At 35.4% G+C, this 22,368-nt stretch overlaps 4 protein-coding genes across 5 annotated transcripts; 2 read left to right on the forward strand and 2 right to left on the reverse strand.

The window, feature by feature from the left end:
- The first annotated feature begins 66 nt into the window (after nt 1-66).
- On the forward strand, nt 67-940 carry LOC123681717. Its single transcript, XM_045619969.1, has 3 exons — nt 67-291; nt 346-557; nt 715-940. Exons 1-3 carry the CDS (start codon nt 210-212, stop codon nt 856-858), a joined length of 438 nt encoding a protein of 145 aa, XP_045475925.1. The 5' UTR covers nt 67-209; the 3' UTR covers nt 859-940.
- LOC123681713 (hepatocyte growth factor-regulated tyrosine kinase substrate) lies at nt 936-5,427 on the reverse strand. Its single transcript, XM_045619963.1, has 11 exons — nt 5,265-5,427; nt 5,124-5,208; nt 4,968-5,068; nt 4,756-4,916; nt 4,455-4,691; nt 4,217-4,336; nt 3,719-3,875; nt 3,138-3,437; nt 2,531-3,082; nt 1,357-1,593; nt 936-1,298 (listed from the first exon to the last, which is right to left on the reverse strand). Exons 1-11 carry the CDS (start codon nt 5,305-5,307, stop codon nt 1,147-1,149), a joined length of 2,145 nt encoding a protein of 714 aa, XP_045475919.1. The 5' UTR covers nt 5,308-5,427; the 3' UTR covers nt 936-1,146.
- A 211-nt stretch (nt 5,428-5,638) lies between these two features.
- LOC123681714 (DNA-directed RNA polymerase III subunit RPC5) lies at nt 5,639-8,577 on the forward strand. Its single transcript, XM_045619964.1, has 6 exons — nt 5,639-5,841; nt 5,898-6,201; nt 6,303-6,547; nt 6,633-6,837; nt 7,011-7,219; nt 7,555-8,577. The coding sequence occupies exons 1-6, from the start codon at nt 5,785-5,787 to the stop codon at nt 7,933-7,935; spliced, it is 1,401 nt and encodes a 466-aa protein (XP_045475920.1). The 5' UTR covers nt 5,639-5,784; the 3' UTR covers nt 7,936-8,577.
- LOC123681711 (brefeldin A-inhibited guanine nucleotide-exchange protein 3) lies at nt 8,489-21,517 on the reverse strand. Of its 2 annotated transcripts, none has more exons than XM_045619962.1 (15): nt 21,110-21,517; nt 16,196-16,329; nt 15,839-16,139; nt 15,628-15,784; nt 15,365-15,571; nt 15,090-15,314; nt 14,804-15,034; nt 14,527-14,746; nt 14,354-14,473; nt 14,125-14,298; nt 13,892-14,075; nt 13,546-13,838; nt 13,248-13,389; nt 9,719-13,191; nt 8,489-9,482 (listed from the first exon to the last, which is right to left on the reverse strand). In XM_045619962.1, exons 1-15 carry the CDS (start codon nt 21,192-21,194, stop codon nt 9,267-9,269), a joined length of 6,162 nt encoding a protein of 2,053 aa, XP_045475918.1. In that variant the 5' UTR covers nt 21,195-21,517; the 3' UTR covers nt 8,489-9,266. The 2 variants fall into 2 exon arrangements, with proteins under 2 accessions (XP_045475918.1, XP_045475917.1); XM_045619961.1 differs by having other exon boundaries at nt 15,365-15,577.
- Nucleotides 21,518-22,368: the final 851 nt, after the last annotated feature.

Here is a 22,368-nt window from a genome sequence, read left to right on the forward strand (position 1 = left end):
TTTCAAATTTTGAGCACTGTAATTACTTTCCCAATAAATAATTCCTCTTTATATTGAAGTTAATCAGTAGCGCAAGTTCAATATATTGCGAATATTTAAAATATCTATAGCTACTATTGCGATATTCATTCGTAATAACTGACAATTATCCTGATTCAATTATGTCAAAAATTTAAGACGAACGAAAATTTCCAGTGCGATTGAACGCAATGAGTGGACGTGAAAACGCAGAATTCAAAAATGCCCTCCGAGACATAGCTTCCCACGCACATTCTCTAGATAGTCCTTTCGGTAAAATATAAACGATATTCAGCAAGTACCCCAATTAAGCATTCCTCTTTACAGACCGCGTAAGATGCGCAGAATGGGTGAGAAAATTAATTTCCTTACCTGATGATAATTTAGAAACAGCTAAAGTAAGAAACGAATATGCACAATTATTAAGAATCCAGGTGAGAAACCGTTTAATCCATGGACCCTTCGGCTCATCACCCCCAGACAGTCATATTGGACTCTGTTCACTACCTGAAGCTTTGGGAGCCATGATTGGACACCAGGTAAAATCATTAAAAAACTTTATGTCTTATAGTACCAAACAGAGTATAAACCCTCTGAGACGTTCCCCAAAATATTTTGCTCTCAATTTTGAATCGATATATTCGTAGCATTTAATTCAATGTTTGTAATCGATATTATGATATGAAAACTTTTCAGATTCCTTTCCTACCTAGGACTGGCCGAATTCAGCCAGTTCTGCACCACAAATCGCCAGATGGTAGAGCTTACATTTCAGCCAAGCAAATACCAGGTGGTGGAGTTTTTGTTTATATGGCTGTAAGTCCAGATGGATTAGAATAAGACACGATTTCTCAAAAATGCCAAGAAAACCTCATTGTGTGATATCAAGAAGTATTCCTTAAAATAAAAACACGTAATTCGAGTTCAATTTATTTATTCAACTTCAACAAAACATTGCAAGCAATAAAGATATCATTATGAAAAAATATATATGAATATATAAACTATTGCATGGAGGATAGTTTATTAATAAGATAAAATAAAATTTTCTGTGCTATATAGAAAGAACTTCACATTGTTTATGTTTATTCATAAACTGACATAACCTATATATTATGATTTATTGCATTAATCAAAACTTATCAACTCAGCCGTCTGAGTTTCTTCCTTTTGCGGCGGTTGAGCTGGAGTTTGTTGTGGTACTTGTGGACTAGCTGGGGGTGCCCCTGGTTGTTGAGGGAATTGTTGAGGTGCCATACCAGGTCTAGGTACCATCATGACTGAAAATATCAACCGATTTATTAACATTTTGCAGTAAAATAAGCAGTCGATCATTACCTTGGCTAGAACTTTGATTAGGAGGTTGGCCAATAGACATGATGGGTGCTGTGTTTACAATTTGTTGAGGAGGGTATGCCATTCCCATCTGTTGTGGCATTTGAGGAGGCAACTGTTGTGGTCCTGGTTCTTGATTGTGGATTGGAGGTCCTTGAACATTAGGGTTTGGCGGTTGGTTGCTTTGTCCAGGTATGGGGTAATTTGGTGGCATCTGCATTTGAGGGTGACCTACACCACCTTTGTAAACAAAAATATAAGAAATCTTCAGGATGAAGCTTAAATACATTTTTAACCTTTTATCTTCTACCTTGAGGGAAATCTATTCTTTCAATTTTAATCAGTCGACTATGTATGTAAAACATTTTTCGAATCCTCTCAAGTTATTCATGGATTATAATTGAGCATATAAAAGTAACTATTTTCAATTGGTCAATCGTCGGTGAGCTATCTGTCACTAGAGCAACCGCACTTTTATTCTAACCACGCCCACACGTCTTGTCATTTTAATTTTAATATTATTGGTTATGAACATTTCTCATGGGGTAATTTGGTGGCATCTGCATTTGAGGGTGACCTACACCACCTTTGTAAACAAAAATATAAGAAATCTTCAGGATGAAGCTTAAATACATTTTTAACCTTGTATCTTCTACCTTGAGGGAAATCTATTCTTTCAATTTTAATCAGTCGACTATGTATGTAAAACATTTTTCGAATCCCCTCAAGTTATTCATGGATTATAATTGAGCATATAAAAGTAACTATTTTCAATTGGTCAATCGTCGGTGAGCTATCTGTCACTAGAGCAACCGCACTTTTATTCTAACCACGCCCACTCGTCTTGTCATTTTAATATTATTGGTTATGAACATTTCTCATGACATCTGACACTCAAAGACTTTATTATTCTAATTGTAAAGTAAATACACTTCAGAGGAATCAAAAACTGCTAGTTGTTTGCAAATGACAAGATATTAACCATTAATAACCTACAAACTTCTGTCAAGGCAAAATTTTGTTGATCAGTGACAAGTGTCAAGTAGTCCGTATGTACGAGGCCGGTTTCCTGAAATGTTGAAAACCGCTTGTAACCGCTCTGAAATTCTCGGGAATAGCCTATTGAAATTTCAAGACAAAAAGAAAACTAATTTTGAACAGTAGTAATTTACTTCACCTTGTGTCGGTCCACCCATATGTCCCATCTGAGGAGGTGCACTCTGTGGTGGTCCTGACATCATACCTTGTCCCATATGTGGAGGAGGTCCATACTGATGATACGTCCCAATAGGTGGCGCGCTATTTGGAGGGTACTGTGGCACCATATACCCCATCGGAAATTGCTGACCACCCATGAATACCTGTTTCTGCTGTTCCTGTCTCATCTGCATCTCCCTCTCTTGTTCTTGGACCCTTTGAAGAACCAGCTGCCTCTGGTATTGCAGATACTCCTGTTTCTTCTTCCGCATAATTTCCAACTTCTGAGCCATTTGAATCTGTCTCAACCTTTCCGCTTCCTCAGCCTCTCTCCTTAGTTTCTCCCTGTGTTCCTCACGAAGAGCATCCAGAGCAGCTCTCGCGTCTTTGACCTGGTTAAGTTTGTCTTGGAGTCTTTCGAAATGAAGACGGTTGTCATCGTGTTCCTTGATGTATTCGAGAAGTGTGGAGTGCATCGTCGTTATATTCATGAACAGAGTCTGAACGCTGGTGTCGTTTGCGATAGATCGTCCTGAATGACATTCGAGAATAAGGTATTTTGCAGGGATTGAAGCAATTTTACATACCTCTACTAGAGTTACTCTTCATTCTGTTGATGAATATTTCTACTTGCGATCTCAAGGTATTTATGAAATCTTCCAATTCACTGTTGATCAATCCGTTCTCTTTGGCCTTGTATTTCTGCTCGTGATTCTGTAGAGGAATAGTGGTAACTGAAGGAGCTGAGGGACTGGTTGGCCTGAGGTTATCTGAAGAGTTCGCTGGTGTACGAGATTCCCAATAGGAACGATTCAGGTATTTGGCCAATTCCGGGTTCAGAGCTTCTTCTTCGGGTTGTACTGTTTCAGCTGGGCGAGGTTCTGAAGCTAAAAAAAAGAATATGATAATCTCTGGCGAATTATGTTTTAATTTAGTTTAAATGGTTCAGATGGGTCAGATTTGGCTCAGGTGAAAAATTATAAGCATTTAGTTGATTCACAATGGGCTAATAAACCTGTCTTTCCGATGTTTACACCACCGATATAATGCAGAACACAATCAATGTGAAGTTCTATGAACAGAATTGATTTTGACCTTGAACTTTTCCCCCCCCCCATTCCACTGATACAAGAGCGAGAAAACTATCTTAGTTCAACTCAACACATACTTGCTTTGAAAGTGTAGGTTGGTGACGAAGAAGACTTCATTCTAGCAGCTCTCTCACGTTCTTTCTCCTTGTTTTCTGCCTCAGACTGACTGAGAGCGATGGCCATCTGTAGATCTTCTTCTTCCTGAAGTTCATCATCGGTTTTTTTGGTTGGTTGCTGAAATTTTTTCCACATAAGTTATCACATGATTCATAAACAATATAAATTAGAAAAATTTTGAGATTTGTTCTTCGAATTTTGGGACAGATGTCAACATTTGATTAAAATTAAAATAGACTTCAACCTTGTATCTGAAAACACTTTTTTTGGACTTTCGAAACATTGTGTACAACAATAGGAATGAACTCTCAATAATAATGGAAAATATGAAACTCAATTCATTTAAACTGAAATTAGTTTAATGATAACATGATTGCTCACATTGATAAGATAATGACTCTCAAGAGAACTGAACTCAGAGGTAAATTTTAAGCACAATTTAAAACTGTTTAGAATACCTGTTTCTGTTGATATAAGCTACTCTTCAAATATTCAAATGGAAGTTCTTCAGTTTTACTGGAACTTTTTGCAGATGAGGCTTTTGAAGCTTCTGCAAAACAGGAATCACATACCCTCACCTAAAAAGCCATTTACTAAAATTATAAATGAATAACAAAAAATTGTGAGAAAAATTGATAGGAGAGGAATATGATTAGAATAAAATATTGATGAAGATAATTATATAATATTGTTTACCTCTTTTTCGATACCAAACTTGGGTAAAGTAGTAGAATTTCTAGTACAAGTTCCACAAAAAACTTGCCCACATGCTCTGCAATGGTGCTTACGAGTTATTAGGCTGAATTGCACTCTACACCTATGACAAGCTTCACCATCTACCCATGTTGGGGCATTTGTAGCAGAAAACATGGCTTCACTTTCACGTAGAGCAGGAAATTTGAATCCTTCAGCTTTCATTTGGTTAACTATATCCTATTATAAGATAAATTAGATTAAAATGAATCAATAATCATTAATATCAATGCTACCAACATACTTGCAGAGCTTCAAATTTGGGATTATTTTTAAAAACATGCGACCATGCCTGCATTAATTCCAAAATCTTGTTACGGATATTGCTATGAGATGTGGTTTTGACTAAATCGTGTAAAGTGTCAAGAAAAGATTTTGAAGCCAATTCTTCATGTACAGTGGGGCCTACAATTCAACAATTTACTTTCATAGTACGGAATCATAAGGCTAACTTACAGTTCTTGATAATGCTTTCTAAAACCATAAGAGAATGGAGAATAGTGTGAGGGTTAGTGGTAGCTAACTTTTTCTTCAAGGAAGTGAATGCAACTTTGGGCCTGAAAGTTGATATTTGTTTACACAAATAGGCTATAAAAATTGATTGGTACCTACGGTACATCTCCCTGCCTAATCATATCACAAATACTCATTGTAGTGGATAAATCAGGTTCCATCAATAACTGACTGGTTGCTTTGTCTGGAAAAACATAAATATTTATTTGCTTATAAATAAATATTTCAGTATCATTTTACCAAGCATTTTTCCAAATTGGCCGTAACCAACCATGTTTATCATTGGAATTCTTTTCTTTTAAAAATGTTTTCCGCAATAATCTCAAAGTCACGTAAACTGGTGGTATATTTTCCTGTTAACTGATGATTAATGAAATATCATAAACAGCTGATTTTGTTTTAAAATGTCAATAGAATAGAGACATGACAGACAAAAGTTTGTCAAGAATTACAAAATTTTATATTTTGAAATTATTGATTTTTTTGTAATTTAACAATAATAATATTAAATTGTATTTCGGAAACCTGCATGAATTCATATCGAAAAATCAAATACTTTATGGTTCCAAAAAATAAATAAGTTTTTTTTTATCTGTCACTCTGTTATCTGTGCTCTGTTATCTGTGTGCTAACCTAGACTAGAATGTGGAATTATTGCCCAAGTGTATTATGGAGTTGTAAACCTAGGAACGTGCCAAATTCAAAATTGAATAAATGAAAATAATTAAATGAAAGACCGTAAAAAATTCTAACAGATAAAATGGAGCTTCACAAGTCAGGCAACTGTGACAGCGATGATGATCCTGTCGTTTCAGAGGTATTTCTCACATTTACTTGTAATCAATTTTATTTTAACATGTTTATGTGTTTCAGTTCCCAGTATATCATTCGACAAATCTAGAAGACAACCTCTACTTGTTTCAATACAAATGTGATATTACTGCTAGTTTGAGAGGTGAAGTTAATAAGGTGAACTTCAAGCCTGAAAATGAAGAGTTGAATTTTAAAGTTGGCATGGATACATCTGGTTCCAGTTTCAATGGATCAAGAACAAAATTTGGAGAGGATGATACAGAGGAGTATGTGTCAATAAGTTCACGCAAAAGTGTAAGTGAACCAGAATATGTTACTGTTGGTGCCTTCAATGGTAAAGAATTCCATCTTACTACAGTTAAAAGTGAGTACATCATAGTATATTTTTTATAGAAGCATGCCAATGTTTTCATTTTCCTAGTTTCATCAGTGAAAGTGTAGAATATTGATATGATGTGTTTTCAGATGTATTTAAATTAGATGTTGATTATCAACAGCCTGAAAAAAAACAAGATAAAAATAATAAGAAAACTGCTAGCTCAGACGATGAAGCAGGACCTAGTAGTGCACGACAAGTTACAGTTAAGTTCAAACAAACTCCTCGGTCAAATCAAAAACAAATGATAAGTTCTAAAAATCATACTGCTAAAAGTGCTAGTGAAAAATGGATCGAATGTGATTTGGTTAAACCAGAAAATACAATTAGTAAGGTAGGTTCAAATGTATCACAACTATGACAACAGAACAAAAAATGTAACCCTGTGGATTATCTTTTTGAAATTAGTTTTTTTGCAGAATCAAAAACAGAAATTATTCACTGAATATATGCATGAGACTGATCAAGCCAATAACTTAACAGAAATAGAATATTTAAAACAGATTGTACCAAAAGATGAGGAGCAATCAATCAATGAACCTTCTCTTCCTTCGCATTTAATATCTCTCAATGCGCTCAGAGCTTTGCCTCTCTTAGAGCAATGCAGACTGTTGCTGAAGGGTTGTAAGTATTAAAATTATTTCAAATGAACAGATTTCGGTAATATCCAGATTTCTGAAAACGATACTATAAGAAATTGTATTGCTTGAAATTTGATGGTTTTCAACTAAGTTTCGATTTGTAAATTTATGCACAATAAATTCCTTTCCAAATATCAATAACCCTCTGCTTTTCAGCTCAAATAGTCCAGTTTCAACAGATTTTGATGCTGTTAGCTGGTTCGTCAGGCCTAACAAATGATAGTCTTTTGAAGACGCTTCCTAAGGTTGCTGTATTGGTTAGAGGTAATTGGGTGGTAAAGTCAGAGGTGTTATATCCGCCTGAAACTATGTCTCCTATTTGTGGTGTTCCTTCCGAAAACATGTGTAGAGCTAGGGATTATCTGGTAAGTAATAATTTCTACTAAAATGTTTTTTTAGAGTTTATTTAGAATTGTTTATCGGTAATTGTGATGACATTTTTTTGTTAAACGATACTTTTTCGATGTTTACTGAGAAAATTTGAAATGGCAACACTGTATTATTTTTTGATATTTCTCATGTCATTTCTGCTCAATAGGTTATGTTACTTTATCATTAAAAATCGTTTTACAAACACTTATCTGTTTTGGTTTCTGACCACTCTTGAGCACCTTGTAGTAACATTATCTGGCCATCAAAAGTCCAGTTAGGACAATCAATTTATGCTTTACGTTTCTTTAAAACCAAGTACGATTTTCAGCTCTATCTTTTTACCAAAAATCAATTTGTTGAACGTAAGAAGGTGGCATCAATAGTGAAGGTTCCAGCTGAAGAAGTTAAGGAAATTTTCAAAGGTGTTTCCTCGCTTAGGCACAATAAAGGTTGGGAACTGAACTTGGACACAGATTTCGATTTCATAGCAAAACATCCTGACATCGAGCAAAGACAGACCCTTCTATGGGAGCAGAGATATATTCAAGTCTGTGATTTTCTCAAGGAGAAGAAAAGGAGGAAAAGTAGAAGTGAAAGTAAAAGTTTTAGTGAAGATAAGAAAAGTGGACATTGCAATAGTTCGGATAATGATTCTGGTACTGAAAAAACTAAATCGCCACCGCGAAAAAAAAAAAAGATGCCTGAATGATGAATTACTTATACAAAAAGAATAAATCAACAAATTTTTGTATTTACTATTTAATTCAACAAAGTATAATTGTCTATCTGATGATAATTATTTATTTAAGACTGTTAAAATTCCTCCAATCTGTATATAGTGTAAACATTTTGGAAAGAGAATGATTTACAGGCTGGCCAACTGAAAATCTGGCATAAAGAATTAAGGTTATGATAGATTGATTGAAATAGCTCACTTATTGAAGAGACTCATTGAAATATTCCTAATAAATTTTTTACTCCTAAATACTTCTTTTTTGATTTTTTATTGGCTACCCTGTAATGTATTGAGAGATTTCAACAAATTGAAACAATTTTATTTCTTCAAATGCTGACAAAATACGAGTCCAGCTATTATTATATTGTCTGTGCAGGGAAAATAGCAGTTAAGCGAAGTAATTTTTTATGGATTTCATAATAAGATATATGCAAACGAAATATTAGTTCCTTAATGTAAATACTCATTTGCATTGTTTCAAGTACTGTAGTTGTTACTCCATCAACTGAAAAAATGAAAGTCAAAATAAAAACAAAGATTTTATTGAGGTTAGAATATTTGTTACAAACATTGTATTACTTATTATTAATTCCAAATAAATATTTTCAGCAATTATTTTCACCTTGTTTCAATTTCAATATATCGTCGTACCAAATTATCAACTAGAACTACTTGAAATATAAAAATATAAACTATATCGGATAAAAAGTTTTTTATCCTCGAAACTACAAAAAACTAAGGACTTTGTAGTAAAGCATAGTTGGAATCTGGGTTCTTTTCAAAGTTTCACAACAATCAAAATCCAATATATATCTATAAATCAAAATATGGAACATTTCCGTTATTCAAGGTGATATTTATTTTGTATAAGATTAATAGATTTTTTCTGTAGACAATTTTGCTGGTTAAATTCAAGGAATAGTATATTGTGCAACAAGTAGGGAAAGTCCAACTTTTCTCGCAAGTGTGGAAGTTTGTAGAACGAGCCTGAAAGGCGAGTGCTGCAAACACACGAGCGAGAAATATAATTCTGTAATCTACAGATTTTCTAACATTCTGTGAATATTCTTGGGGTACGTTAGATTGAGTTAAAATCGAATTTTCAGGAAAGATCTTTCGATGAATAACCCAGTTTGGTACAACCGTAAAATAATTTATAATATTGCTTAGTAAAATCAATTTCATAATTCGTCTTCACTTGTAACTTTGCATTATTTGAACTGGAATATAAGCTATTTAGAGTAGTTGAATAACATTCATGTATCATATGTTATAAAATACGTACAATAGAAATGTATCATAAATTAGAAATTGTCATAATCAATGTAAGAAATATTCATTCTCTGTAACAAATTCTCAGCAGACAATTTGATTTTGTCATCTTGAGATCTCACTAGCATTATAGCTCCATCTTTCAGAACTGAAGCCAAGGGTCCTAACCTATCAGAAGACAGACTACCCAGAAGCTCCAAACATGCTTCCATAGTTTCTATTCTTGCCGTTTTGTAGTCTTCAACATCCTGAAATAATGAAGAATACATATAATATAATCTATTAAAAAAAAACATTGGAAGTGTGTGTAAATTTTTGTTGTTGATTAGTTGGCACATCTGCTAAGAAGGGTGATTCATAAAAAAAGAGCTCGCGGTAGGCCATGGGCTTCCTAATGCTGAACAATACTTTGGTCTATAGCCTATCAAGAGTTCATTTTCTTCTGAAAAACTGATATAATACTCTCAAGTTTTAAGATTCTCACCTTAAATATGCTGATAGATCTTTGGTGTTGGATTTCTGGTAATATAGGTTGAGGTGGTGGAATATACGTAGAAACCGAAAACGGATTTACCCTCGAAGTAATAGTGGCACTTCTTATCGGTTTCTTGGTTTCTTCTTCCGAGTTATTATCACTATGAGAGCAGATATCATAACTTTCAGATTTTGACCTTTCGTCATTCTTTGGGTAGATACCAGCAACGATATTGTCATCGGACAACGCAGATTTTCTCATTTGCAGAATGGTGTTTGTATCATATTTGATAGAACTCAGTTCTACTTTATATTTTTCATAAATTTGCTTGGTGTATTTAGCTGCCAGTTCGTTGGTCTCATCATCTGTCGAAGCACAAGTTTCACTTTGCTTAGGTTTGTCCTCAGGTGATTCTGACCTATTCACTTGGATTTCAAAAACTGAATCGTTCTCTATGTAATCGTTCCCTATTGCATCTCTTTCCAAATAACTTTCAGAATCTGTGCTTAAATAATCATCGTCTTTTTTGAAATCTTCTAATTTCAACGGATTGGGTTTGATGATATCTTTCGGAATATTCTCCTTATGATCAGGCTCGACTTTCTCACTCTCAATTTTCCTGCCAAAATCTTCGGTTAACTTAACGTAGGACTCACATAAAGCTTCCCATTTACTCTGAAGCTTTATAAGAAACTGTTGAACGTATTCTAGATCCGTCGAAGGATTTATCTTTCGATCCTGCGCCAAAATTCCCTTGAGATCCTTAGGGTTAATGTTGTATTTCTTGATGCCATCAAGGCAAAGCTCAATCAACACAATAATTTGCACAACTTCAGATGTGTTAGCTTGGTTGTATAAGTTAGCTGCTTTGTTCAAATTTCCCACCTTTTGTGTTAAAAACTTCAATCCAGGTCGCTGGTCGAACTGCTTAGCTCTTACGTTGGATATTTCAAGGCATTTAAGCATGATGTCGACATGCTTTGCATTAACATTTGTCAATATCCCTCTAAGACTGCAAGTATTTATTTGGAGAATATTAAGAATTGGGGTGATATGATTCAAGTTTTGTAATAAAGCACTAGAAATAGTTTGTATCAACATTTCATGAGCTAAAATACCGACCACAAGTCTTCTAAATGGTACTCTAGTGGCATACAGGTCAGAGTTCAGGATAGCAGTTGGATCAAGAGAGTACAACAAGAATACATAACTTCTTGAATCTATAACGATGCCATTGGGGATATCACAATCGCATAACTTTCCAATACATTTGTTACAGTTGGGTCTTTGGGATTGCATGAGAAATATTTGCCTAGCTAGCTCGTATATTCTTTTATTTTCTTCAACAGATGAATCTTTTCTTGCAGCTACTTTCACCACAGATAGATCACCGTAGAAGCTGTCGGAGTTCTCTTTGAAAGCATTGATGAGCTGTTGTAAGGGGTACAAGCTTATTGTGCATGCCCTATGGATGTACACTACGAATATTTCCCATTGGTGAGCTGTTAGGATCTTACCAGCGCTCAAAATAATGTGGCGCATACAGGATGTTCCCAATCTAGCGAAATTTTCATAGGGTTGATCACCAATTTCCACTAGAACTATAAGCAGTTGCTTGAATGCTAGATTTGCTGCTGGATTGTTGTACAATTGATCTTGTTGTGACTTTTCTATCATTTCCTTTTCTCTATGTTCAATAGAGTGGTGCATGTAATCAACAACAAGTTCAGTTGCTAAACCACAGCAATGTTTGAAATTCATCCAGACTTCTCCGGTCTTATCAGAGGTCTTCATGATTTGTCGTAACCAATTTTGTACCATTGGTAAGAGAAGATGATTGATACAGTAAAAACCAAAGTTGATACCAGGATTTATTATCAAGTTTCTCAAGAGCGTGAATAACGTATCAACAATGAGAGCTTGGTTTGTGTTCGAGCAAGTTGTAGCAGCTGTGGATAAACCTTCCAGAAGGACATACCAAATCTTTAGCACTCCACTAGGTCTATCCATTTTGGATAAAGTGATTCTGTTTTCCTCGCAAAGCTTCATCTCGTTCAAAGTTGACAATGTTTCATGGGGTACGTTGATGGATAGTTCATCATCTTGTTGTATGTTCATGTATTCCATATTTTGCATTATCCTATCTACTAGTTGTGGTTCAGTGTCGATGGTCATCCTATGTGTAAGGTTGAAGGTAGGACATTTAGGCATGTTGTACATCATCGATAGAATGGATACGCAGTTTTGAAGGAGTTTGAGTGACTCCACACATAAATCTATAGGACCACCTTTAGGTGAATAGTCCAGCCCTTTCTCCAAAAACATTATATTCTGTTTTTCAACAGGAGAAATTTTGATTAGTGGCTCTGAAGGTGCTTGGTCATCAGGGGGTGTGCTTGACCTTATATGGGCTAAGAGACAAAGGATATAATCCAAAGCAGCATTGGCAAACACTAAAGTATTGTCAGTCGACAAGAAAATACGGAAAACTTCCAAAATGGCTGGAGCGTTGTTCTTAGCATTAGCAACACGTAAAGTGCCAAATAAAGTTCTCCATCCAGAACAGATCTCCGTTCTGTTAGCTTCTACAAATTCGCACAGACAAGAAACTATTTGGTCCTGCACATCAGGATCGCACAACTCCAAACACAAAAGGTTCTCGAAGGGCTTAATAAGAGCTTCATTAAAGTGGAAGTGGGGTAGTTCAGACTGCTCATTGAACAATGCAGTCACAGCATCGTGTATGCAAGTGACTGCTTTCTTAGATACAGCTCTGTCTTTATGACACGAAGCTTGCATGAAATGGGGACCAACAATTGCCCATACTTTCATAAGATGTATCAAAGGTCTTCCTGACCTTATGCATTTCAATGTGACTTCCCCAACTCTGTGTAATAGAAGAATAGTTGGAGGTTTTTTCTGAATTTCGAGCTCTTTTTTCCACCATTTGTTAGTCTTTTGAAGAGCTTCTTCAGAATGTGTGAACAGTTGAGCATGGGATGCTTTGCACAACTCGGTGAGAAAGCTGCAAAGACCTGGTAGTGACAATCTGAAAGCTGCAGAGTGGAACAGTTCGTCGCATTTTTGGGAAAGAACACAACACACTTTTGCTGCTTGCACTCCTCTTAGGGTCCCTTGATTAGGACCATTAAGCACACCACTTCTTTCAATTATTTCAGGAATGGAAGTAGAATTTTGCTTGCGGGTGTTGCTGCCAGAGTAAGAGTTATTCTGTAGGAAGCTGTATACATCGATACACATCTCATCATCGTTAACAGTTGGATTAAAGGTCATGTTCAACTTTTCAGAGCCGTTAGAGCAGGTTGTTGATGTGACTATATTGTTTTGTGTGTTTTGAGCAACCATCAGTAGTTGAGTTGAGCCTGTTTTACTGAATAGGGCATGTTCTAAGCTGGCTATTGCTACGCATGCGTCGAATATGTGGGGCCAACAAGCTGCACTGTGAGATCCCAAAGCTAAGCCTGCAAAATATTTGTGATAATGAGAATTTCAGATCACGTTTCAATTAATATATCACCTTTAGACACCAACACATCTAATGATAAGGCATGTGATGCTAGTAATTTTGCACCTTGTGTTTTACAAGATGATGCTGCCAAATGTGCTAGTATGCTGCTACTTCGGGATTGTAATTTCAAAGTGTTGCTCAGGTTGGCAGCCTGAAATAAATAATACATATAGAGGAATTATCAATTAGATATGTTCATTTATTTTCAAATTATTTTATTTTGATTCTAGTTTCAAGAGAAAAATTTCTCTTTATATTAGAGATACAGGCTTTGAATACATTGTTGAGAATAGTCATCAAAATTTACCTTCTGAAGTCCTTCTAGACTTGCTGTTATTATATCATCAGTTACCCTCTGACGATGCTTTTGTCGAGCTCTTCTAGCAACAAGTCTACTCAGAGCAGATGCGCCATTTATATGTGGTTTTTCAACTAATGGTGAACCTAATACTGATACTACAGAACTCCAACAACATGTCAAGACCCTCCTAGAGAGTTTGATTCCAGCTTCTATCTCTGGACTACTTTCTGGAGTTCCATGGATCTTCTGGAGCTTCTGCCAGTCTGTCAAAAACTGCGATGAACTCAAACCACCAATATCTAAAACGTAGATTCGTTAATCACCGAGAAAAAAATTAACCAAAAAATCCTACCAGTCAGTAAATTAACAATGGCAGGTTGTGGATTTGCATTAGGATTAAATCCTGCAGTTAACAGCAATGACTTTGCCAGGACATTCTGATAAAGCTCGCACAGCCAAGTAGCAGATACATACACTAATACTCCACTCCCATGAATTTCTTCAACGAATTGTGTTTCAGTGATAGGAACAGCTACCTAAAATACTTTTAAATAATGCAATAATAAAATTTTGGTCGAAACTTACGTCTTTGACGCTCTCATCGAAATGTTTGCTTTGTATGAGTTTAAGATCTAACAACAATGCTGAATATGTGGCTAGGTATATACCATCGGCATTCATTATCGTTGTTACTTCACAGTTTTGTGCAGAATTGTGTTGGCAACACTTTGAGGCGAATTCTTGTAAGACCTCATCAATCTAAAATACCAATCTCTGAGTTAAACTATTTTAAAGCAGAAAGAGATTCTACAACCTGTATGGAAGATCTAAGTGTCAACAGTTTTGGCAACAACACGTTTTGGAGTGTTCTCATGAACTGTCTAGCATTCTGTCTTTCCAAATCTCTGTTACAGTCTTCAACTACACTCCTTCCCTGAAAAAAGCCTATATTCAGAAACCATATGGATTCATAAAGGAAAACCGTACCAAATTTAGCGATTTGGGCAGTTTGTGCAGCTTCTGCAGTTGCTGATTCGTCAAAAAACTTTCGTCATCCATAATACTATCTTCTGACTGGCTGCCATATTCTTCTGGACCCTCTGTAGAACCAGAACAGTCAGATTCAGTACCTGGTACATCTGGAATGTTTCCTTCTATTCCACTACTATCATCGTCACTTTGGTATTTCAAATTTGCCACCACATCTCTGGAGAACAAACAATGTAGAAGGGAAAAACTGTTTTTGAACTATCTGAGATCTCACCTGTATGGTTTGGGCAGTCTAGCCATAGATTGGTACGTTAAGGGACCTGTATAATCCGCTTGTTCTAATGTTGTATATCGAGTGTTTGCTATCTCACTGCCTTCTTGATCAAGACCCTCTCCTGTAGACAGTGCTTCTAGAGACCCTAACAAAGCATCTACGCATTCAACACTAGCTAAAAGTACATTTGGATCGTTACATTGTGAAGTTTCTTCTATTGAGTCCATTATCCTGAAAATATAACACATTTTAATGCTTCAAAAATGTTTGAAAATAGTCTGCCTACAGTCTTATAATTGCCATATCATCACCAGCGTGTCGATGTATTGGTCCACTCAATAAGAGGAGATCTGCAAGTCTTCCAGGTGATCTCAAGAGTTCTCTAGCTGCCTTAAGAGGCTCCAGTCGTTTCAGAGGACTTGGTAGCAGTAGCATTCTATGGAATAAAGCTTCTAGAACTGGCCTTAGAGCCCTTTCCCTTCCAACTAGTCGTACTACTTGGATACCAATACTGAAAACGATGGGTTGAAATGGATATGTTATTATTATCAGAGCTTTTACCTGTAAACTATTTTGGACTGATTGGTGGTTAAATACTGTCCACTAGGATCTCCAGGTGCGCCAAGAAACGAAAGTAACGCTGGACAAAACCTCTGCCACAGGAAAGTAGAAAAGTGTACGTTGGAATGCACAGTGTGTGGTAAAGTGTTCACCAATGTGAGTAGACATTCGAGTAGGAACACTGTGAGCTCGTTTGATTTTGGAATCCTGCAACTGTTAACGTAAGTGGTACTGTTTAAGATATTTAACAATGAGCAACATACAATCTCATCTCCTCTAAGCGGCTGCAGATGTATTGCATCACTGGAATGGCTTCGTTAAAACAGGCTACTGCTGATGTTTTGGTGTAAACCATCTCAGCACTACTGCCCGAGTTTTTGTGCTTCTGTTGCTGTTGGAGAATTTCTTGGCATTCTTCATCTGGTGGAGGTATGGGTTTGAATTTAAAGAGTATTTAATTGTTAACGTTCTTACCGAGGAAGGTGCAGAAAGCCATTAGTGTTTGGCTAGCTGCTGCTTGAGCAGCAGCTCTGACTGGCTGTGTGCCAGTCTCATAGGCATCGCCACAGCGATTTATCAAGAGCATAACAAGTCTGCCATTTAAAGCCCAACTAGCTGAACATGCCATGTTGAGCATAACCCGCATGATGTGAACCTGGGTGTCTTCACAATGTGTGAGCATTGAAGCTGTAGCAGATAGAAGTTGTGCTGGTAGCCACAATGAGTCATCTTCTGGCTCAATGCCTGCTTGGAACCTCTCATCTCTTATCAATTTCTGTGGAGAAATTCTCATTGATCTCGATGGTATCTTAAAACTGATATAGTACTTACGTTGAATCCAGTTAGAGCAAATGATACTAGTTTACTCTTCTTACTTTCTAGAGATAGTTTCAGCGGTAAAAAACAAGATGTCCTTAACTCATGTGAGGGTGTTCTCAAGAGGTTGTTTTGGGAGGCTAGCAAATCTGTGTGGATGAAAAAATATTATAGCATATAACTCAATTTTTGTTTTGTTTGGGTTGTGTGTGCTAATTTTATACATAGGAAGCTAGCTGTTTCAGTGGAAGATCCTATATGATAGGAGATCTATTATCTTTTGCATAAAAGATGTAAATTATGGTGTTCCTATCAGATTAAATGACTCCAAAGCAAAAAATGTTGCCTTTTTTCTCAAACTTAATGATAAAGGTAAGGAGATCCTTGGTAACAATAGTTTTACCAATAAGTATGTAATAGTCAAATGTCTTTTTTTCTTGATAGCGAAAAACGTAATTTCAAATGAATTCATTTTCATTGTTAGAATTTCCTAAAAGTCAAAACATCGTAACTATTGAGGCACTTTTCGTTAAAAAGCATTCACTTTTATCATAATTATATCAATTTCAAATTACATAATTGTATGTTTTTGTTTGATTTGGTTTTGATTACTTGATTTTTAGCTACAAATTAATTTTTTCATTATAGTTTTGGATTTTATACATTTCAAAATATGAAAATTTCAATGAGGAGTAGAAAATGTTTTTTATCGTTTGGCGAGGATTTTAGTGTTTCATCCCGGGACTACTGATGGAATCATCAGTATGACAACTCAGTGGTCCCTGCCATATACACCTCTCATCTCGGTAAGGGTTTAGTATGGAAAATTCTCAGCATGCTTTCAGAAATGACAGCTCATTGAAGACCAACAATTTGAGTTATAGATGATAAAAATCTTTCTTTGAAACTTGTGCTCAGAAATAAAATTGTACAGGGTGGGCAAATTTCGATGTTTTAACACTACAACTTTTAAACCAGAGGAGATAATCAAAATCTGATAGCCCATTCTCGTTCTCTTTTTCTGAGAAAGTAACAAGGGTAGTATTCTTTTATTTTCGAGTTATGAGCAAAAATAGGAAAAATGGCGATATCGGAAATAATTTATATCTCCGCTAATACTGATGATGGAGCTCTGAAATTAAAACATTATTCAGGAACTTCTTTACGTAGAATCCAGTGGCGTGCTCGTCTTTTCAACAGGATTTTCAATTACGAAGGTATGACTCAAAGTTATGTTTTATCGAAAGGGAACACTAGATTTCTGTGCCATTTTTTGAAAGCTTAATTTTTCCTGATTTCAAATATATATCGGCGACTACAGGCTACAGCAACATTATTCTCAGTTCTATTTGAGCGACGCACACGGTTTCGATTCTTCACATCACTAACTTGTTTCAATATCTCAAAATTTTCCACCTGTTTCACTATTGCCGGCCGAAAAAGTGCTTCACGACGACCAAAACTGCTTTAGTTGAGTGAACTGTGACAGCAAAATTTTCATCATTTTTGTACTGAATTTTAAAAATTTCAATATGTTATTGAAACGTTTATCGTTCCCTCTTTAGTAATGACGTAGTTTTTTCTTTCTACCCAGATAGCGGGCTACTCAAAAAGAAAACACTCATTGGAAAACCCTGTATATGATTGCCTGCTGCTGTTGATTCTGTTCAAGAATCTTCTATCAAATATCATGGTGGAAATTCATATAAAATACATTTTTTCAGTTGAAAGTAGTAAAATAAATCCTATCTAGTTCGATATTGTATTCAAAACTTTGTATTAGTCATTCTCAACGCGCCCTTTTAGATATATAGTAAGAAAAAAACAGAAATTTTCTCATTGTTCCACCAAAATGTGAGATCAATAGGAAATGCAATGTACGAGCTAGAAGAAATTGTGAAAGAAAATGAAGACATTGGTATTATGTGTATAACCGAACACTGGAAATCAGAGGATCAGCTGCTCAATTATGCACTACCTAATTTTAAATTAATGGCAAAATTCTGTAGAAATGAAGGTGAACATGGAGGAGTGGCCATGTATGTACGAAATGATATTCAGGCAAAGGAAAGGAAGGAGATATGTAAAATCTCAAAGAAGGGCAAATTTGAATGTGCAGGCGTAGAATACAACTTAAAAGAAGCAACATTTGTCTGTATTACTATCTACAGTAACGGAGATACAGAACTATTAAAGGAAAAATTAAGCCCAATAATGGATGGACTAACAAGAGATCATATAGATATAATTGTTACTGGAGATTTCAATGTTAATATGATGGGAAATAATAGCAGAAAATCTGAGCTTTTGAACTTCTTTTCCACTTACAATATTAAACAAACAATCTTTGAGCCCACAAGAACTACTGAAACCAGCTCAACTTGCATCGATGGAATATACACCAGCATAGAGGTTCCATATTACACCCAAGTAATGAAAACACATATTTCTGATCACACAGCTCAGAAGATCTCTTTTCGATATGATACATCATGTGAATTCATACTGAGACGGATATTTTCTAAAGAAAATATACAAAAATTGAAGGAATACCTAATCAATCAAGACTGGTCACAAATTTACAACACTGATGGCAGTGATGTAAATCTACAATTTGGAAAATTCCATCGATTATATACTGATCACCTAAACAAAGCATGCCCATTAACAAAATTGCGAAATAGGAAAATAAATAGATTGGATAGGTCGAATCCAAAAATTAGAGAAATAAAGAACAGATTGGATATTCTACTGGTTTTAAAAGAAGGGAACAGTGAATTAAAAGAAGAATATAAACAGGTCAAGAAAGAATATGATTCAGCGTTAATTCAACAAAAACAGAAAGCACTTGAGGAAAAGATAAATAATGCAGACAATAAGAACAAAGCTACCTGGTCAATAATAAACTCCTTAAAAAATAAAAATAAATCAAGAGAACTCCCATTGAAGGGAAACCCGAAAAAAATTGCCAATGATATGAATAACTTCTTTGTGAACAATGCATCCCAGCTGACAAAATCCATAATAAAGAATAAGTTCAATAAAAACGAGGAGAACAAGGAACCAGAAAGGAAATTTCAACTGAATGCTCTGTCATCTGAAGAACTCAAATCAATAATTAAGAAGATGAAAAATAAACACAGTAGCGGAATAGATGGCATATCAAATAGTTTAATAAGGCAGACCTGTGATGAAATTATAGAACCTCTGAAATTCATAATAAACAATTCTATCAAAACAGGAGTTTTCCCAGACAGTCTTAAAACGGCAGTAATAGTCCCAATATATAAAGGAGGGGATGAGGCTTGTTACGGCAATTACAGACCTATCAGCGTGATAACCTCATTCTCCAAAATCTTTGAGATGGCCTTCTGCAGTCAGTTGATGGAGTTTCTTCTGGAAAGTGCTTTCTTTAAAAAGAGCCAGCATGGATACCTAAGAGGGCGGTCCATTCAGACAGCTATGTATCAGTTTGTCAAGAAGGTTACTGATGCCTTTGAGGATGGAGACTTGGCTTTTGGACTTTTTTTGGATCTCTCCAAGGCATATGACTGCCTGGACTCAAAGGTTCTGCTCAGAAAGCTCCAGTGTTGTGGAGTCGAGGGGACAGCACTTCAATGGATCACTTCATATCTACAAGGAAGAACTCAACTTGTGAGAATATGTATGAACGGCATGGAAGTTACATCAGATTTGAGGGATATCATCTTGGGTATTGCTCAGGGAGGGATCGCTGGTCCACTCCTCTTCCTGGTGTACCTGAATGACTATGGAATTGAAGTTGATTGGTTCGATGGAAAGATAATGAGCGTGCATTATGCTGATGACACGAATTTACTCGCTGTGGAAACACTGTGGCCAGACCTTAAGCTCTTGGCATCGCAGGTAATGGAGTACACTGAAAAATGGTTTGGAGAGAATAACTTAATATTGAACAATGCCAAAACAAACTCAATTCTTTTCCATCCTACTATTGGGAGTCCAAGAGATATAATCTTGAATGGCTGCAAAGTTGCAGTATCTGAGCATGCAAAGTTTCTGGGAATTGTTATAGACCATCGACTTAACTGGAGCGCACACATAGACAGTCTCTGTGAAGGGTTGGGATCATCCATTTATGCACTTTTAACCTTATCTAAACACCTAAATGCAAGAGTAATGAAGACTATTTACCATGCTACCATTGAATCGAAAATCAGATTTGGCATAATATTTTATGGGTCAGGAAATATGTCGTCATTGTTTATCTTGCAGAAAAAAGCGATTCGAATTCTCAACAAAATGGAATACCGACAGTCTTGCAGAGGTTTCTTCAAGGGGAATGGCATCTTGACAGTGTATGCTATATATGCGCAGGAATGCCTACTATTTCTTCAGAAGAACAAATGTATGTTTGAACATTTCAAAAGTGACCACACACACATGACAAGAAACAATAATTATAATTACCCACTATGTAATCTCACAACAACTCAAAAACAGCTAGAGTTCAGATGCTTAAAACTTTATAATTCTCTACCTGACAACATAAAAAGGATCGAAGACACTAAATGCTTCAAAAAGAAATTATTTGTATATTTGTTGAACTTAGAGCCATACAGTATATCAGATTATATCAAGTAAATCTATTCAAGTTATGACTTATGACACTATTTCATTTCATTTTTCATGTACATGTACATATTTAATTTGATCTGAAATAAAGCACTATTATTATTATTATTATTATTATTAACCTGAAATTTACCTGAGTCAACAAATGGATGATTTTGCATTCGAAGAAGTCAGCTTAGGGCATCTTAAAAAAGCTAGATCTTAAAAATACAATGAAATAGTTGTTTTTGATTCTACATCCAGAAACTTGAACTTGAAAACAGATCCAAAACAGCAGGCAACAAAATATGTGTTGGATATCAATTGATAACTTACCGTGAGCTTCTTGGGCGCTTATTTTTATGTTGGACAACTTGGAGCCCGAGGATTCTTTCACGATATTCAACAGTAAATCCTCCATTTCTTATTGATAATAATCACTACAACATTTGAGTTTTATGGAAAACGTGATACATGTTAGGGCAGAGCGAGTAAAACACTGGGCATGTCCATTGGAAAAATCAATACTGAATGTTTTGTGACATAAATATCAACAAGTGGTTAATTTAGTCATTAGAGGTTTCATTACTGTAACTCTGGATGCTTGATGCATTCACCTCCATCGATTTGGATTAGGAAAAAAGATCGATTTTGAATTGTTAGGTTCTTGATCTGTGCCAGCTTGAGCGCAACTGAGAGGAGAGATCTTTTGCGCTTTGCCATTGTTCGATAAATGTGTGGTTTTGTTTATCAAGGAAGTGATAAAATGAACTCTATTAATTGCTGGATCCATTGAGATTCAGATGCTCTATTGAATGGGACTTGTGATATTTGCAATGAAAAATAAAACATTCCCCTATATCTTTTTCCTTATGGTTTTACTATATGATTCGATGCGAGTGAATTTGAAATTATAGCCATACCCAACTGAGGTTTAAAAAATTATTTTGTTTGAAAATATCCCACTAACTTTTATTATTTATACAGGCTGATTCACACCGATGGCCTCTTTTAGACGTTTATGGAAAACTATTCATTTATTTGTGCTGAAAATTCGCATATTGAGGTTTGGGACAATGATCTTTCTCCTTAAAATATTTTCAGATCACTACAACTTCTCGTTATCTCGGAAATACTGTTCCCTTATTTTAAATGGCACACCCAATATATTATTGCATCATTAAATAGCTTTTTTGATGACAATTTCAGCAATATATGCAATATCTTGGAATAAACTCAACGATTCATGTGTTAATGGGATTTTTTTGAAAAAAATGGTGGTGACGAGGACATTTTTTCGAATATTTCTGCATTTTTTGCATTTCTGCAATATTTTTTAGAAAAAACATTTTTAATTTTTGATTCCACAAATACGTAGTATTATAGAACTTGCTGTTTGGACCAAAAATGTACAGAGTGTTCATAAGAAGATCATGAACTTGGATAACTCAAATTCATCAAAACTCAAGATTTTCAAATTAGAACCTATATTTTTGATTGTTTCAGTCAATTTTACTTATAAAGAGGGGAGTTTCTTTAGGAAAACCTATACCTGAAATGAATACTTTGAGAGATATCGGGGAAAAAATTTGAAT

Source organism: Harmonia axyridis, chromosome 6 (genome assembly GCF_914767665.1).
Source record: "Harmonia axyridis chromosome 6, icHarAxyr1.1, whole genome shotgun sequence".
NCBI lineage: Eukaryota > Metazoa > Arthropoda > Insecta > Coleoptera > Coccinellidae > Harmonia > Harmonia axyridis.